At 48.0% G+C, this 17,726-nt stretch overlaps 1 protein-coding gene across 2 annotated transcripts in view; it reads right to left on the bottom strand.

The window, feature by feature from the left end:
* Nucleotides 1-6: 6 nt before the first annotated feature.
* Nucleotides 7-17,726, bottom strand: part of otud7b (OTU deubiquitinase 7B) — a 35,113-nt gene continuing 17,393 nt past the window's right edge. Inside the window, exons 2-12 of one of the 2 annotated variants that reach the window (XM_008281084.1) lie at nucleotides 14,719-14,957; nucleotides 12,977-13,147; nucleotides 11,877-12,104; nucleotides 10,775-10,876; nucleotides 10,133-10,260; nucleotides 8,075-8,181; nucleotides 7,608-7,735; nucleotides 5,118-5,267; nucleotides 4,013-4,130; nucleotides 2,740-2,818; nucleotides 7-1,782 (exon numbers count right to left, since the gene is read on the bottom strand). In XM_008281084.1, coding sequence (XP_008279306.1) covers nucleotides 304-1,782; nucleotides 2,740-2,818; nucleotides 4,013-4,130; nucleotides 5,118-5,267; nucleotides 7,608-7,735; nucleotides 8,075-8,181; nucleotides 10,133-10,260; nucleotides 10,775-10,876; nucleotides 11,877-12,104; nucleotides 12,977-13,147; nucleotides 14,719-14,803 — 2,775 coding nt within the window. In that variant the 5' untranslated portion in view covers nucleotides 14,804-14,957 and the 3' untranslated portion in view covers nucleotides 7-303. The remainder of the gene's footprint in view (nucleotides 1,783-2,739; nucleotides 2,819-4,012; nucleotides 4,131-5,117; nucleotides 5,268-7,607; nucleotides 7,736-8,074; nucleotides 8,182-10,132; nucleotides 10,261-10,774; nucleotides 10,877-11,876; nucleotides 12,105-12,976; nucleotides 13,148-14,718; nucleotides 14,958-17,726) is intronic. The other variant, XM_008281085.1, reaches the window with a different exon arrangement.

Below are 17,726 nucleotides of genomic sequence, written 5' to 3'. Positions count from 1 at the left end.
CACACACACACACACACACACACACACACACACACACACACACACACACACACAACGCCTGCATAAGAGCCACAGCAAAAACGTAACAGAAGTGCAGATAGTTTGCTCTCGGGTCGAGCCAGAAGGCCGGCACCAGCCCGTCTGCTCTGAAGTCCACTCTCTCATCACTCAACAGGAAACGACAGCTGAACAGGAGGGAGACGGCTGCCTCCCCCGGTCCTTTCAGAGGCTCATCTGCTCCGCTCGCTATTGTTTTTAACTGAAAAAGGCCACTCATCAAATTCAAGCCACGGCCAGGTCCGTTCAGAACCTGTGGATGGCTGGTTCTGTCTCCCTCTTCTTCAACTCTTCCCGGTAACAGTAGGAGCAGTAGTTGCCCGTCTCGGGGTGTCCGTAGTAGGTGCAGCTGGGTGTCCGGCAGCGGCTGGACTGCAGGCCGGCCAAACCGCCAGCGCTGCCCAGCGAGTAGTGTCTGACCGGGGGCTGCCCGCTCCGAGAGTCTAGGTTGGAGCTCATGTCCCGGAAGCCGTTGGTGTAGTTCCCACCGGCGGTCTCAGCCCCGGGGTAGTCCGGTGGGTCGAACTCCGGGGGGTACGAGGGCGCGAGACGAGAGGGACTCAGCGAGGAGGGGCCTTGCGAGTTACTGTACTGGGGATGGGAGGGACCCTGTGCTGTGGGGATGTGCCGGGGCAGGGTGGCGTACGAGGGGAGGCCAGGGTACGAGGTCGCTGGGGAGCCACCGGCTAGCTGGCGCCGAGTATCCAAGTAGCTGTGCATGTGAAGATGCTGGGTCATGGGCGGTGCAGCAGGAGGCTGGTCTATGAAGGAGGGCCGCGGGATGGGAACCACACCAGAGTACATGGAGGGGCTCAAGGGAGTGGCCTTGAGTTGGTTGAAGGAAGGTGACGAGTTCTCTGACAGCTCCTCTTTGGCCTCGTAGGGCCGGTAACTCAGCTCTGTAATACCCACCACCTCCTTCTTGGGGGGCTGGACGCCGTTGGTGACGCCCTTCCTCTCCGCATCACGCCGCTGTTGTTCCTGCTCAGCCCGAAAGCGCTCCTCTGCGTCGGCGAGGTACCGCTGGATCATCTCTTCCTGGAAGGGCTGCCGGTTGCTGGTGGTGAGAAGGCTGGCGAAGATGAACTTCCTCTCACCCTGCATGGCGGCTCGCAGGATGCCCAGGCTGACTTTGACATCAGCGCTGTACTTGTAGGTCTCGCTCTCCGTGCTGCTTCCACCGCTGCTGCTCATGCTGCTCCCTGTTCCATTGAGACGCTCGCTACCTGAGGACGGGGAGCCTTTCCCAGAATCCTCGGAGGCGTGGGCTGAGGGCGAGCTGTCCTTGCTGCCCTTCCTCCCCCTAAACGAGCCCTTCTTCTTCTCCCCACCCTCCTGCTTGGCACCTGCAGCTCCAGCGTTCTTTCCTGTCATCAGTCCGCCCACGTTCTTCTTCAGCTTGCTGCCCAGGCTCTTGCCAAAGCTGCCCAGCTTATTGGCCACAGAGTCTGCCCTCTTCTTGTCTTTTTCTTTGTCCTTCTCTTTCTTGGTTTTGTCCTTCCCTGCTGTTCCTGCCGATCCGCTGCTGGACGAACTGGATGAGGAAGAGGAGCAGTTCTTGGCCAAAGACCCGTTTCCGTTGACCGTGGATCCCGTGGTGGTGTCTCCGTTGCCGTTGGAGCTGCTGCTGACCGACTCCTTGTCGGACTCTCCTGAGTCAGGAGGCGTCCGGGTGTCCTCTCCTGCTGACGCCGTGGGAGACTCGGGCTGGGCCAGAGGGGCTTGCTGCAGATAAACAAAGCAGAAACAGGAGGTAGTGGAAAAACTCTGCACGTCTGTACCGAAACATTTTCCACCTAAAGAATCTAAAACATTCAAACAAAACTAATGCTAGCTGTGTTAGCGCCTTGAAATCCTCAGAACGCTAAATTGAGCCCAGTACGGGTGCATTCTCCTCAGGTCCAGAGGAACCAGATGTGGAGGGAGAGGTGCAAGGAGCTGTTTCACTGAGGCAGATAGCAGACAGATGTTCTACAAACACACTAAAGCAGCAGTAACATAAAGGATGCTGCATTTAGAAAAGTCATCTGTAAAGACGCTGATGTCAAACACCAAGCAGCTACTGAATGCAGTCTGTTGCAGCAACAACAGCCATCACACAGCCGCCCTGTGGTTAACTGCATCCAGTCGCCTTACTTCACAGAACAATCCCCTTGAATCATATTTCAATGCAGAGATTCCTGTGCTGCTGCCACTCCCTGCAGCCCCAGCGTGCAGCGGGTATGAACCTCTATCCTCCCTGGCGTTAGCATGTGGCACACAAGAGGGCCTTTGTCGCGGTGTTTGCATGGCGTGACTCTATGACCTGAATGGCCCAGTGTAGTCTGTGTTCACATACAGTTTGCTCAGCAGTCAGGGGACAGGAAGGAAATCATGCCCTCATTTACAATCAGTGTGGCGCATTAATGCTAACCGCAAATAGCTGTAATGCCTCAAGTCTATCCAGCCCTTTGGCATCTATCTGATTACGCCAGGATTTGGCTTGTTTGGTAAATCACCCAGAGAGTCTTTGGAAATCTGAACCAGCCTTTGTGGTTAATTGAAAAATAATTTCCTGTTTTCGTCATCACTCACTTATCAAGCCTGCCATTAACATAAAAAACAACTCTTGTGCTAAATCCTGGACTGTGAGCTGGTTTTCTGACCCTGCCAGCAGTAGAGGATGGATGTGTTGGCCTTTACCTCGCAGGGCAGCGGCAGCCAGGTGACCGTCATGTAGCTGTGCAGCATCTGGAGCTTGGCCTCCAAAGACAGAGCAACGCTGGGTGGAAGAGGGAAGGAAAAAACAAAGTTTAGTGACAGGAGGCTTTCTACCAGTGACTCCAGCGCTGATGGGATTCCTGCTGCTGTTTGGGTAGACGATGATGCTTTCTGTCACTGCACAGCACCCTAACCCATGATGAACATGAATCCACACAAGATGGATCCAAAACACTGAGCAGAGGCAGCCAAAGACAAACAGACCGATGAGGCCAGATCTAGTTTTACAACAAGAACCAGCATCAGGGCAGCAGTCTGCAGGTCGACAGGCTCTGGTCAGACGCTCACTGATCAGACAATCAGCAGCGTTATGTTCTGAAGGACAAAAGCCTGACATCAGTCAGAACTCTTACAGTTCTGTTGGAGGCAGGAGGACCAGGCAGCCTGTCAACACCTCTTTCATATCACTGTTTTTTCAGAAATTATATAAATGTGAGTCTATAATTTCAGTGTAAACCAAGCAGGTTAACATGATTTAATATGCTGCAGATACCAGCTGATTGTGTCTATTTAGATCCGTACAGGTTTGTAAGGCGGGCAGGCGGAGGGCAATGTGGCTCATTTGGTTCAGACAGAAATAAGATGCAGATTTTTCTTCTCTACAGCCAAACGATTGGTTCAGGAGAAGGCAGGATTTCAGTCATCCAGTGTTGTCTTTGGTTGATTACAGCCTTAAATAAGGTGTTGGGAGGGAGCAGAACGTGGGTCTGCTCCATGTGAGGACGGTTGATTAGGTCTACAGATTTCCCTGCTGCTGCTGCTGAAGCTGGTGAATTGGCTCTAAATGTGAGCGTAAACTGCAAATGCACTAAAAGCATCTTGCTGTCCTGCATCCTTGCTCTGGCGAAGGCCTTTTAACTCACTGACCTTTTCAGAATAATGTTAACAGCCACTCACCGTCTCATCACAATAAAACATCCAGTGTCACCGGCTGATGTAACGAAGGTGGAAGGTTATTTTTACCGAGCTGCTATTTCGGTGCTCTGCTTCATTCATAGAAGGTATTTACAGCTAATCTTATTGTCACTGGCAGCGAGTGTCGCTAATCTGGAGTCACGGGTCAATCCCTGCACACCGACACTGGCTCTGGCACGCACATGTCAGCGAACACGTACCACTCTTATTTCTTCTGCATTTTCTGTGACTTTTTGTGATTAATCCGTTTGTTTGACCCGGATTAAAAGTTGCTCTTTACCTCGCCAGCATCACGTTGTCGGTGTCGTCCTTCCCCCACTCCCAGTCCTTCCCCGGGTCCACGGCGAAGTGCAGAGGCAGCATTTTGTGCTCCGAGTCAGTGAGCGGGATCACAACTGCTGGTAGAGACAATAAAAGAAGCATTCTTAGAAGAATCGTTTTAATCCAGCTCTCTGGATCGTCTGTGGACTACAGCGCTCCCGAGTCCGATCAATTCCTTCAGATTCTATTTTACTTTTATCTGGCCGGCTCGGACCAATACTGCTTTTTGGACATGAATCTGATATTTTTAGACGAGCAGACAATTCAGTGTCTGGGCTTGAACTTCAAGGACAGACCTGAACTTTCAAGGACTCCGTTCTTCTACAAGATTTTACTCTCGTAAGATGAAAAACAGAAAAATACATCATAAGAAACTGGAACTTTTAAAATCAGATGTACTCTCACTTCATACGGCTCCTGATAAAAAGCCCTTCTTCAGATCTTTGCAACTAAAAACTGTTCACTTTGTTAATCAATCAGTCGATTAGCTCTCGATCAGTGGGATCCCTGTGTGGTCTGTACGACGTCAACAACAATAAAAAACACAAAATGACAAAATGAACATTCAGTTTAGTGTCACAGGAGAGTAAAGAAACAGAAAATATTCAGATTCAAGAAGCTGCATTCAGAGTTTGGACATTTTTTCTCTAAAAAGTTCTCAAACAGACCATCATAATAATTAACAACTAATCACTGCAGCTCTGAAACGACCGCGTTAACAGTTGACAAAATACAACTGAGCCTTTATTTTTAGTCCAACCTGATGTTGAGCAACAGGGATCACTGGCTATACTCAAAAGCCCAGTGGCCATTAGTCACTACCTCTAAATAAACCACTGAGGCCAATATTAGAAAAAGACTTCCTCATCAAGCAAAGGCAGCGAGCTGTGAAGTGGCCGCCAGCGCTCACTGCAAACCTCTGGCACTAACTTCTCAGGAGGAATGTAAGTAACAGCGTCTCCATGATTGATGCACTCTGGTTTGTGTTTTAAGACGTCAGCTGCGTACAAAGACGGCCCTCGAATAAATCAATATACACGTGGTAATAACTGTGGATGCATCACCTTGCTCTTTGGAGCTGTCCTTCTGCTCCATGGAGACCAGGGCAGAGAAGTGCGCCTGGTCGTACGCCAGGACCAGCGGAGAGCGATGGCACTTGGCAGCTGGCACTTCCAGTGGTAGGTAGATGCCTCCGAACGGGATGGGAGCAAAGGCTGGGGAGAGGCAACAAGGACATTAAAAACCTGAAAAACGTGACCTCAGCACTGCATCCGAGCCAAGAAGCATCACTGGGAGGTTCTGAGTCAAAAATACAGACAAAAAAAAGAAGGAAACCAATATTGCACTTGTGTATCTACGTCCATAACAAAACCATTTGCACCTGTGGCACCCATCCATCATCATCTCTACACCTAAACCCTCACCAGGGTCGCGGGGGGCGGAGTCTATCCCAGCTGACTCAGGGTTTACAATTTACAATCACCAATTAACCTCAGCATGTTTCTGGACTGTGGGAGGAAGCCGGAGAACCCGGAGAGAACCCACGCTGCACGGGGAGAACATGGAGACTCCACGCAGGAAGATCCCGGGTGTCCTCACCGGGATGCCAACCGGCGACCTTCTAGCTGTGAGGCGACGGTGCTAACCACCGAGACACCGTGCAGCCCCTGTGGCAACCAATAAGCACCTTAACCAGCGACGGCTATCACAGCTAGCGACAGTTTCTCTGGTTTCCTGTCGGCAGGTTTTAGTGGGAGAAGCTATGTGAGGCTGCACATTTGCTTTGTGCAGTAAAAATGGGTCATCCGCCGTTTGGCAGCCGCTCATACTGTTTGTTTTAACCTGCTGCAGATAGCAGATGGGTGGCGCTCACTTCATTTGGACTGCACAGGCAAGCCATCAATCACTGACAACTTAAGCTGGGCTCACACTACACAGGTTTATAAATCCAAACAGACTTTGATATTGGGATGCAACACGCACGTAAAGAGAAACTTCACATACACTGTTCTCTCTAATCTGAGACGTGCACGCACTACAAGATTTGAAAATAAAAGTACAGCACACGCTACAGGATAGTCTGAGACTGCAGTGCCAGAGGGAGCGGCCGGGGAGCGTCTCACATGGCCTCATGGGGAAGCAGACGGAAACAGAACGAAGACGGTCATGCAAAAACCTGCTCCGACATTAATAACACTTCAACAAAGCAGAAGGCTAAATGAGTCTGAATCAGAGACAGGTTGGGAGAGATGGAAGTCAGCACAATGTGTCTGTTCTTAAATGACACCTGAGGTGGGAGTTAACCATCAGTTTTAAAATGTGCAGCTAACAGCAGCCTCAAGGGTTGGATGAGGCTTGTTGGAGACGGCCTGCTTTGCAGTGCCTGCTGGTTAGACGTGATCCTGACTTGATCCCGACTTGACTGACGTCACACAAGCGTGAACAACAATAACATCAGCTGATTGATTCAGATGCTGGCTCAACAACATGGAGTTTAATAGAAGCTTCACATTTTAGTTGGTCTACGGAGGTTTAGAATAGAATAGAATAGAATAGAATCTAACTTTATTATTATTTATTTAAAGTGCAGTTGTGTGATTTCCCACGCTTACTCTACATGTGTGGCTGATGACGATGTTTACTGGTGAGCAAAATCAAAGTCAGAATATTAAAATGACGTACCACCAACTGCAGACAATACATCAGTCTAATTCTGTTATAATTCTCATTAACGCTGTCCTGATTTCATTCTTGAAATCTTTAGCAACAACAAAACTTCTGGTTCTGGATGTGAGGATTGCTAAGGTAACATCTGTACAGATGTTTGAGCCCAGACAGGCTAAACATTGGATGAATCAGTAATAAAGGCTGTTCTTCTTCTCTGTATTTTAATATTTATCAGTGCTTTCTGTGTATTTCTGTGTGTTGAGGGGGACAGGTTGGCTCACCTGACGTATGCACAGCAACAAACTGACCTGGTTTACACGAGAACTTGTGCAAACTGAAGGTTAAACACTCGATCACAGATTGCCTGTACAGCATCTGTAAAAGCTGCGCTGTCATATGTGAAATGAGTGGGAGCTGTTAGAGAAGGTGCTGATAAATCAGTCAGCTCCTGTACAGACTGCTGCCACTCCCTGCTCTCATCAGCTTTCCAGGTGAGGCACAGTTCACCTGGAACCAGCCTGCTGTCGGCCCTCACCGTGTTCACTCCTCCGGGCGGTGGCATTATTGTTACTACACCTAGAATCCAACTTCTAAATATCAAGCACGTCATCGGGGCTGCCACAGTAAGTCTGCAGGTACATCTATAGAAATAGACCTCCATAGAGGTTTCAGACCAGAACATCTAGAACAGACATGGAGGCAGATCCCAGACCAGACTCCTCCCTCAGTCACAGGGAGAGGTGAAATAGGGAAGCTCCTGTAGTGTGAACTTTTACTTCTCTTTCACCTTTCTTAAGTAAATCAAATGACAGCGATCATCCACCAGAGAGACGGTCTGGCTGAATGCGCCCCCTGATGGATGTCCAGTGAGTCTCAGGCATATTTACCTTCTCCTCCTGAGTCCCTCAGCATGGTGTCAGCCACCACCACGATGGGCCTTCTGAGCACGTGAGCCAAGACGAAGACGTGGAACTCCTCTAAACTCTCATAAACCGGCTCATCCGAGGACTCCGCCCTGAAGACAACGACAGCAGCAGCATGTTGGTTAACAAAAGCACAGCTGTTCAAACAGACAGTCGAGCAGACAGGTATTTCTGTCGCTTTGTTATGGATTCCTGATGACTACAGACGTGTTGGGGGGCAATTAAACACACAGGAAGGTAGAAACATGGAGGCAGAGCTCCAGCGTTCAGCCGGACGGCCTTAAGCTGGTCCAGTAGAAAGCAGATTGACTAAATGAGGGCCAGCCACTCAGCGGCGATTGTGAGCGCCGTTGTTTGTTCATGAATAGAAACACGAGCGTGACTAAGAGTGGTGGGTTAACAGGACCTGCATTGTCTGGGCCAGACCTTACCCGTTGGTGCCGTTGGTGCTGTAGTGTATTCTGGGCTCACTGGAGGCGAGCTTTAGCAGTTCATTCCACTCTTTCTGCCACTCCTCCTCCGTGTACACCAGACCGGACTGAGGAGAGAGGAAGGACACACACACACACACACACACACACACACACACACACACACACACACACATCTGCCATTTAGAGAGGGAGTGTCAAATGTCACAAAAGCATGCACTGACGTTATGGCATCTCACCGCAAGGTTACATGCTGACAATCGAGCCTGGAGCCTTTACATACTGTGTGCTGTTCACACAGCAGCAGAACTCATCAATACCATGTTTTAACTTCCTTATATAGACAGAAGGAAACTGGATGTTTTTTAACACACACTCACACGGGAAAGCTTCCCAGCCAGTCCTGTCACTGCCCATTCATCTGCTCCACTAGAGCAGGCTTAAATCATTTGCTTACGGACACCTCAGAAGCAGCTGATGAAGAACGGGTGGACTTCCTCCTCCTGCCTGTGTCTGCATGCTTCATGCACTTTAAAAACACCCTGGATGTGCTGCAGCGCTGGCTTTAACCGGGGACAAGTCTGTGTTTCTGTAGAACGGCTGCTCTTTCTGTCTTTGTAGCCAAGTGCAGCACACACACAACCAAAACAACCTCTAGTCTGTCGGCACGTCTTCAGAAACACTGACAATACCGGGCGGAGAGACCAGAGCCTGCAGATAATACAGTTCAACATTAGGATAAGCTTATCTAATCTGAAAAGCTCTGTTTGTGTTTGATAAAGTCATCAGCATGCCGCCACGGCTGCACAAAGCATTATTCATCTTGTCAACAAAAACTATGCAAACAAATATTTATTGACTTTTTTCAAGATGAAAACAAAACAAACACCCAATAAAGAGCAAGATTTCAAGAGCTATGACAAACGCTCAGATCACTGTTTACAGTCGTGTTGTGTGGCGTCACACAGCAGCACACAGCGCCCAGGAAGCAGATTTATATGTTTGACCTGCTGCACTGCTCTTCATAAGAAGCATCCAATAACTCAAAGTGTCAGTCAGTAATGTTATCTGGCAGATCTGGAACGTAAACACACTCACAAACTCATCTACAAATTACAACGACAAGCAGCAACAAAACAGCTGAGACAAACTCCCACCATGTAGGCAGCATGTATTAAAGCAAGTCCAGCCGACGTTAATCTAACTGTTAATGCAATGCACTGAAAACTGTCGGCTCTCCGGTGAAATCATCCTCGATCGTTCACAAAGGAAACCCTGCTGGATAATTGCATTGATGTTTTCCAACTATTTAGGGTCTCCTCTCAGGCTAAACCCTGACAGAAAACAGGAATGTATTGAACAGGAGTGTGAGTCATCTGCTGAATGAGCTGCTGCGGCGCAATGGAGAGAGCATGTAGCTGTGCTAATGCTAATGCTAAGGCTAAGGCTAGATGAGCCAGACGAGGGCTTCAGAGTTCAGAAATGATAACTAGAGTTACTGTCTGCAGCGCTCTGCATCAGCCTCGTGACAACAACATGAGAGACAACCCCTGTCACCATGGTAACCGTACACAAAGATGGCAATAGATGTAGCCTCCAAGTGTTTAGATAGCATCTAACATCAGAAATACAGGAATGAGGCTTAAATGTCACCAAGGAAACTGGACTACTTTGTTTTTGTGACTACAACAAGGCTCAAACCAAACAAAATCAATCCACTACTAAAATAACCACTTAGGTACACTGTCCATAACATGGAAGCTGGTTTCTCATGTAACATACGTGTCCATACATATACATGGTTGTGCATTATTCTGTTTACTTTAACAGGTCAGTTATGCATAGCGTGCTACAGAGTCACTCTTTATTTATATGACATGTTTTTCTTTTAATCTGCCTGATTCAGGACCATTAGAACATTTACCAGTGGACGTAGACCTGCTGTAAATGGTTCACATGTTTCACTGCCACAGATTGACCTGCGCTGTCTGTTCACACACCTCTCTATACCTGAGACCTCCCCTGTCCTAATATCAGAATGACGTGTGTGTAACGAACCTCTTTGTTCTGCTGGGTCTGCTGCCACCTCCACCTGCGCTTCAGTGCCTCCCTCTCCAGGCCGTGATCCATCAGCGCGTACAGCGACTTCCGCAGCATCAAGTCTCGGTCGTGAAAGCCCCACATACCTGCGTCACCAAACCAAACTGGGTCATTCGACACACTTGAGCAGAATTTGGCTCACAACTGCACCTGAGACATCATAAAATAATAAAGAGGTGCAGAAGCTCCGGGGACTTTCTCAAATCTTTTTGAACTTAAACTGTTTAAAAGACACAAATTGTCCTGTTTTTCTCAGTTGAAATACTAAAATAAAGTCTAAAATCAAAATGCCCACGTGCTGCTATTTCCTGCCTTAGCTGTGTGAGTATGTTCTGAGGAGAACAGGTGAAGCCTCTGAACATTACACTACACCTACTATCCAGGGGATCTACTGGAACAATGCCTGCACATTAGCTGAGGCGTTATTAATTTTCTCGACTAGGACTCCTAAGTGGGCCATAAAGCCTAAGTGAACGTGCACTGCAACACTGTAAAATGCAATTAGTGCTTAAGCTAACAACGACTCTCTCCTAATGAATGCTAATGGAGTGTGAACCCGGCCGGTATCGGGGTCCTGTTTGAAAGGTCTCTGATCCTCACCGAGCGAGGCGGCGTGTAACAGGCAGTTTCCATCTCCACTTGTTGCCAGAGGCAGCAGACTCTGACAGTTTGGGACCACTTTTGTCCACCAGTTCAGTCGCCCTGCAGGGAAATACGAACAAACTCAGGTCTGCAGTACAAACATGGTCAAGCAGTGATCTGATAAAACGGTCGCAGTAAATTCCAAAATGAACACAGCATCACTAGAAAATACCATGAGCCTGTTATTGTAGACAGCTGATGCAAAAGTTAAACCAAACTACAAAATACTCCAGTGGCAGCTTTCAACTTATTCCAACAGAGCAGCTCAGCCAGGAATTGTAATTTCCTCTGTTTTTCATGTCAGAAATATGCTACCTCGCTCATATGTTTATTACTGAGATGACAGCTAAACATGGGGCAGTAATGCACTCCGTTACACTGAGAGGTATCCTAGTTTATTGCCCTCCCTAAAAACTTTCCTGAAAATATAATTCTAATACAATTTGCACTCAACCTAACCAAAAACATCCCTGATGTAATAACATGACGGATATAACATATATGTCCTGCCTGAAAGCTCCACATGAGGCATTGTAAGAACGCTGCACTGGAATGGAGGAATGACTATCGGGTTAAGTCTGGACTCTGAGCACCACACAGCCGGCTGCACATCTGCAGAAACTCACCAGACAACACTGTGGTACAATGAGCTGGTGATGGACCACCTCTTTGGGACCATATCTAGGCATCCCATAGTCCAAGTCCGACAAGCTTTTTTATTCTTATTTTTTTGACCCCAGGTGACGTTTCCCTGTACCTAATAAACTGGTACTGGTGGCTTTTTATACAGACTGAGGACAATCGGCTTAATCTCAGCAGACGTCTATGGATGTGAACGTGAGCCTGAATGCACCTGAGCTACACACTACGACACAGAGAAGGTGGAGGTTACATCTGTTGATATGCTGGTGCTGATGAAGCAGTTTGTTTGGTGATGTGTGGTCAAAAAACTCCAAAAGTCAAAAGTGCCTCCTGTCCTAAATACAAGCCTCCGTCAGCAGCAACCGCTGCACATGAAGCCCGGGCTTCTACATGTGGGTGAGTGTTGGGTTCTGCTCACCGGCGTGCTCCAAGGCCACCATCATAGACTGCTCGATGAGGTCCCTCTCGATGAAGCCGCGGAAGTCGTCCCGGTACACGGTGAGGTCCGGCAGTTGGAACGTGCACAGAGGCGTGTCCAGAAGCGGCTCGCTGCTGCTGCCACCGGTGCTGGAGACGTGAGAGCGGGCCAGAGAGACGATGGTGGAGCTGGCGTGGGAAATGCCCCTCGACAGACGCTTCTCCGTAGCTTCAACACAGCAGCAGGTGATACGGAGCACAGGTGTTAGACACAGACTGAGTCTACAGGTAATTCTTTCTAGTTTTTCTTTTTTTTTTTGGACATACGTCATCTTGGGTTTTGAGAAACACTAATTGACATTTTCTCCATCTTTTCACATTTTATAGACAAAACAGCAGATTAACTGAGCAAATAATGGACAGATTGATCAACAATGGAAGCACTCATTCGCTGCAGCCCTGCTAAGCACCGCGAGCCATAGTTTTATATGAAAAGTGCTTTAAACATAACATACATCAGTATTATTGTTATGCTGCAAACAGAAAATAAATGGTGCATTACAGCAGTTAGCAGTCACTGTCTGCAAGCTGCACAGGTGTCAGATCTAAATTACCACTTACTGAATTATCTAGACACACTGAGCACAGCGTTTACAGCTGGCATAACTCTACAGCTACACTCAGCTGACAGCTTATTAGCAGCTAAAAACCAATATAGTCTTACGCAACAGTCTTGTATTAAATCCTAACTCCATGAAACTCATCACATTTTGTTCTGTCGTGGTGAAGTGTTGATTCAACTGTGTGCTTATGCTCCTGCTGCGTTATATGAACTTGTGTCTGTAAACCTTGACATCACGTCGGCCAGGCTAATGCCAGAAACGCGTCCTTGTGTAATGCAGTGCAGTGTAACGGCGCCACGAGCCTCCAGAGTTACCATGAAGCTGAATCAACATGAGACAGCTACAACAAAAACTGAACATTTCAACATTCATGAAGAGTCATTGCCTGACTGTTGCATAAGGTGACGCTGGTCTGAGCTCGGTCTACGGACTGAGCGTGTGCAACATGACATCACCTTCCTATGGCTGATGGCCTCACCTTGCACCACCTCATCTTGGCGGTGGAGTATCGGCCGTCCCACCCTGGCCATCTCTTTTTCAGGAGGCAGATACGTCCGCTCTTCTGTGAACGAATACGTCAGGTTCCCAGCATGCACCTGTCGCAGCTGCTCAAAGTCACTGAGGGCAGCAGTGAAATCCCAGTTCTTGCCTGCAGAGAGAAAAAGACAGAACATCATCTGTCTGAGCCGACCTGTCCAGCGTGACAACCTGAATCTTGTCTCTATGTCAACACAACGCATCCTTAATGAGTTAAATATTTACCACAAGTCAATGCAACACCGACTCTCTTATCTTATGTAAAGGCCAGTGGCACATTCCTTCACTTGAGTAAATATCAGAATTTGGAGCACGTCTCAGCTCGCTGGCTCGCTGCTGCTGTTGCTGCATTGCATTACATTTTTAACCCATATTCTTATCTGCAACTTGTGTTGCTGCTAGGCAACAGGAGCCCTGTTGACTCCAGCTATACCTTCCCTCTGGTACAGTTGGATAGCCTAATTAACAGTAACCAGCCAGAAGCACTGACTGAGACCTGCTGGAACATCGACAGAGGTCAGCTTCAGATAACCAACACATCCCCTTCTGTTTCAGTCGAGCTGTTTAAAGGGACAAAACCAGTACCGACAGGCTCAAAGTGTAAATGAACTGATGCATTATGGGAAACTGATTCGACAGGCTTTGCTCTAAAAGTTAAACTTGATTGGATAAAGAAACACTCCTCAGTAGGGCTGGGCCGTATCACACCGGTGGAATGTCAGGGGGTGATGTGGAGCTGAAATATCGCGACAACATTTGAGTGAAACACGCAGTGCTGTTGTTTAGAAGCATGGCGGCGACCGAGGAGGAGGGGAAACGCAGCGACCGACACACGAGGGCTGGACATGGATATCGGAGGATTCAGTCGTTGTGACGGTGGACCGGACAGCAATGTTGAGATCCCAATGTTTGACCGCCTTTTGATTAAACAAATTGCTAGCAAGCAATTTACATCCATCCATCATCTCTACACCTTAATCCTCACCAGGGTCATGGGGGGCGGAGTCTATCCCAGCTGACTCAGGGTGAAGGCAGGTTCACCTGGACAGGTAACCAGTCTATCACAGGGCTACACTTAGAGACAGACAACCAAGCACACTCACATTCACACCTACGGACAATTTAGAATCACCAATTAACCTCAGCATGTTTCTGGACAGGCTGCAGGTGGCTCAGTGGTTAGCATCATCGCCTCACAGCTAGAAGGTCTCCGGTTGGCGTCCCGGTGAGGACACCCGGGATCTTCCTGCGTGGAGTCTCCATGTTCTCCCCGTGCAGCGTGGGTTCTCTCCGGGTTCTCCGGCTTCCTCCCACAGTCCAGAAACATGCTGAGGTTAATTGGTGATTGTAAATTGTCCGTAGGTGTGAATGTGAGTGTGCTTGGTTGTCTGTCTCTAAGTGTAGCCCTGTGATAGACTGGTTACCTGTCCAGGTGAACCTGCCTTCACCCTGAGTCAGCTGGGATAGGCTCCAGCCCCCCATGACCCTGGTGAGGATTAAGTGATGTATAGATAATGGATTGATGGAAGTTGTGCAGTTTTGAAGTATTTCGTCAGTGACATCGTTTTCTCAAATGTTCTCATGTGTATCAGGATGAATCTTTGAGGCCATATCGCTCTGCCCCACTGCTCTGTATTCAGTTTGTCGCTTCAGGGTGGATGTAAGTATTTATTTATAACTCACCCTCTAGCAGATCTCTGGCCAGTCCCGGTTCAGCTCCAGTGGAACGGACAAAGTCGGACAGGACTGCGTCCATATCCACGGTCATGTGATCATGAATTCACAAGGTGGCGGGTTGCGTCCGGGCATAAAAAATATTAAAAGAAAAGACGAACAAACAGGTGCTCTGCTCTCCCGGACAGGACAGCGGGGGAGGAAGAGGTGGAGCGGCCCTCGACCTGGAGCTACGATATGAGCCACACCTGCAATTCAAACAAAGCACAGAAAATACGATTAAAGGTACAAACTCATCAGAACGTACACTTCTGCATTAAACAGCTCAGACGGTGTGCTGAAGCTGATCTCAGAGCCTGGTGTGGCTGCTGAACTGGAAGCCTTTCAGCAGCTACTTGTCCCACCGCGACAACAGCTGTGGCCACAAGGTTAGCAGGTTTCACAAACTGCTTCCTCTGAAACCTAATAAAAGCCAAATGACAACACAAGCAGGGTAGTTAGCTGCTGATAGGCGTGATGTTCATCCTGTGGGAAACCTTCCTGTGTGGTTTCAGGCTTCATCCTGTTTTTTATGAACTCTTTTTATGAGCTGTTATGAATTCAGAGAAGCTGTCAGCGTCCATCATTTAAGTCATGACTCATGATTCTTTCAAAATCTGGACTTGAGAGCGGCGAGTGCTTCCATCCCGCCTTCAGATATGACCTGCTGCATAAGTAAACAGACACAAGTTCTCGTGCCAGAGAAGCAGATTATGAAGCTCTGTCCAGAAGCCACATGAGACCAAAACCGTGTCTCAGAGAAACCAAGTCAATAGTGGGAAGTGCTCAGCAAACAGCCGAGACGAGGTGAGCTCTGACTCCACATCAATACAGGTTAGGATTTTTCTTCATCTTAGCATAGTTAATCATCTGTAGGGCGACAACTAACGATTATTTTTACTGCAGATTAATCTGTGGAATAGTTTCCAGACTAATCAATTGTTTTTTTTTCTTCACCCTTGAACATCTGGTCTGTCCACAACCCACAGATATTCAACTCACTGTCACAGAGAGCAAAGAAACCAGAAAATATTTACATTTGAAAAGATGAAATGAGAGAATCTGGACTTCTTCTGATGGACTGATTGTGTTTGGGATGAATGTATTCGTTGACAACTAATCGAATAATCAACTAATCATTTCACTTCTAATATATCTTCCTCAGTGCAGGACACATTTTAAAGTGAACTGGTTTTAGTGGTGTGATATGAGGGAGCAGTGCGCCTTTCAAGGAGCTGCTCTGAAATCAATTAGACAGTTTTAGTCTTCAGATTTCAATGGCAGGTCCAAAGGACCCATGGGGGGCTGCATCGGTTGGGCCCTGAAATCAATACAGAAACATTATCAAGACTGGAGAAAAAGAAAGTCAGCATCAATGGGCCGTCGACACAAAGGATGCAGAGGGCGATCGATGGCCAGCCAGACAAAAGGCACCAATCAAAGCAGGCCTGGCTTAAAGGACGCGTTTGGGGGCCAAGCTAAACCAAAAAGCCTGTATTTTTTACAAGAAAGCTGTGTGGAGCTCATTTCAGCAGCACTTTGCACCAGACAGCTCCTAGTTAGCCATCAGCAGCTCAAAGACACTGAGGCTGCAGACAAAGAGCAGAGAAAACAGACAATCCTGTAGGAGCAGAAACAGGCGTGGCGTTGGTGTTTTTAGCCAGCATTACGTTTATTAACTCATTTTGTTTAATGTAGTCGAGCATAATAAACAGTTTAGCTCATCGAACGTTCAGAAGGAACAAGATTTCTGTCAAGTACGGTAACAGCGACTCACTGCTTAAATCTGGACGTGGACATCCCACCGGCGCCCAGTCTGAGCCAGGAGAACCCCTGAACATGTTTCCTCTGTTGGTCCTATCACAGGGCTCCAGGTGAACGTTTTCTACTGGCAGCACCGGGGCGACAAACTTTCTCATTTGGTTGGTCCCACCTCGTCACAGGCAAACACACGACTTGCTGAACATTTTAACGACAGACGCTACAGTTTACCGATGTTCCCTAAACGTTACACGCTGTGGTGGCTGCTACTGGTGGCTACGGTGTGCTCACAACAGTCAGAATAGTTCAGATGGGCATCCTCATGTCAGGGTGGTCCAGTATGAAACAGAGGGGAATGGTCTGCACCAACAATGTGTTCTCATTCACACACATTCACACACCAACGGCCACAGAGCTACCATCAAGGTGCTGCCTGCCATCAGGAGCAACTTCAGGTTCAGGGTCTTGTCCAAGGACACATCGGCTGTGGAGGGGATCGAACCACCAACCTCAGAGGACCACCTGCTCTATCACCTGAACCACAGCCGCCTTTGTTTCTACACATGCATGTCGCTGCGTTTTGCTTTTCACGAGAAGCGTGACTTTGGGAGCACACTCAGGTTGTCAGAGCACTACATGCAGTAGCTGCCTGCAGTCAGAGCGACACCAGCACAGCTTCATGACCACCGAAGGCTGTAAATGCTACTGTTTGGTGGCAGTCTGCAGAACTGCACTGACTTTCCTTCAATAAACTTATCAGATAACTGATAAACTGTACTGCTGGTTACGAGCCTGCAGGAGCAGTTGAGGACTTTTCTGGATTAACATCTAGTGACTGATAAACTAAACTAATCAATATGATCAATAAGCAGATGGAAGCCTTCATTTAGGGCTGAAACTGAAGAAGCAGAAGTTTTTACTTTACACTGTGAGCGTGACTACAAACCTCCTACACGTCTGACCACCTGAAGAACACATCGTTTGGATAATCCCACCAAATGTACTGAGCACATGAACAAAGTTGTGTTTTAATGACCAGACTGCTCTGGACGCCTGTAAAGTGTCCAGTCATGGTGCTGCCCTGAAGTTCAGAAACTGCCCAATCCAGTTGGACTGTTCTTTTCTTTCTCATCTACCTACAGTCATCTATTCCCATCCGTCCCGTGGCTCATCCACCACCCAGTGTTCCTGCCTCATCTCTGACTCAGTGAACCCTT

Source organism: Stegastes partitus, unplaced genomic scaffold, assembly GCF_000690725.1.
Source record: "Stegastes partitus isolate 25-593 unplaced genomic scaffold, Stegastes_partitus-1.0.2 Scaffold222, whole genome shotgun sequence".
Classification (NCBI taxonomy): Eukaryota; Metazoa; Chordata; class Actinopteri; family Pomacentridae; genus Stegastes; species Stegastes partitus.
This window is presented reverse-complemented; position numbering and strand designations above follow the sequence as displayed.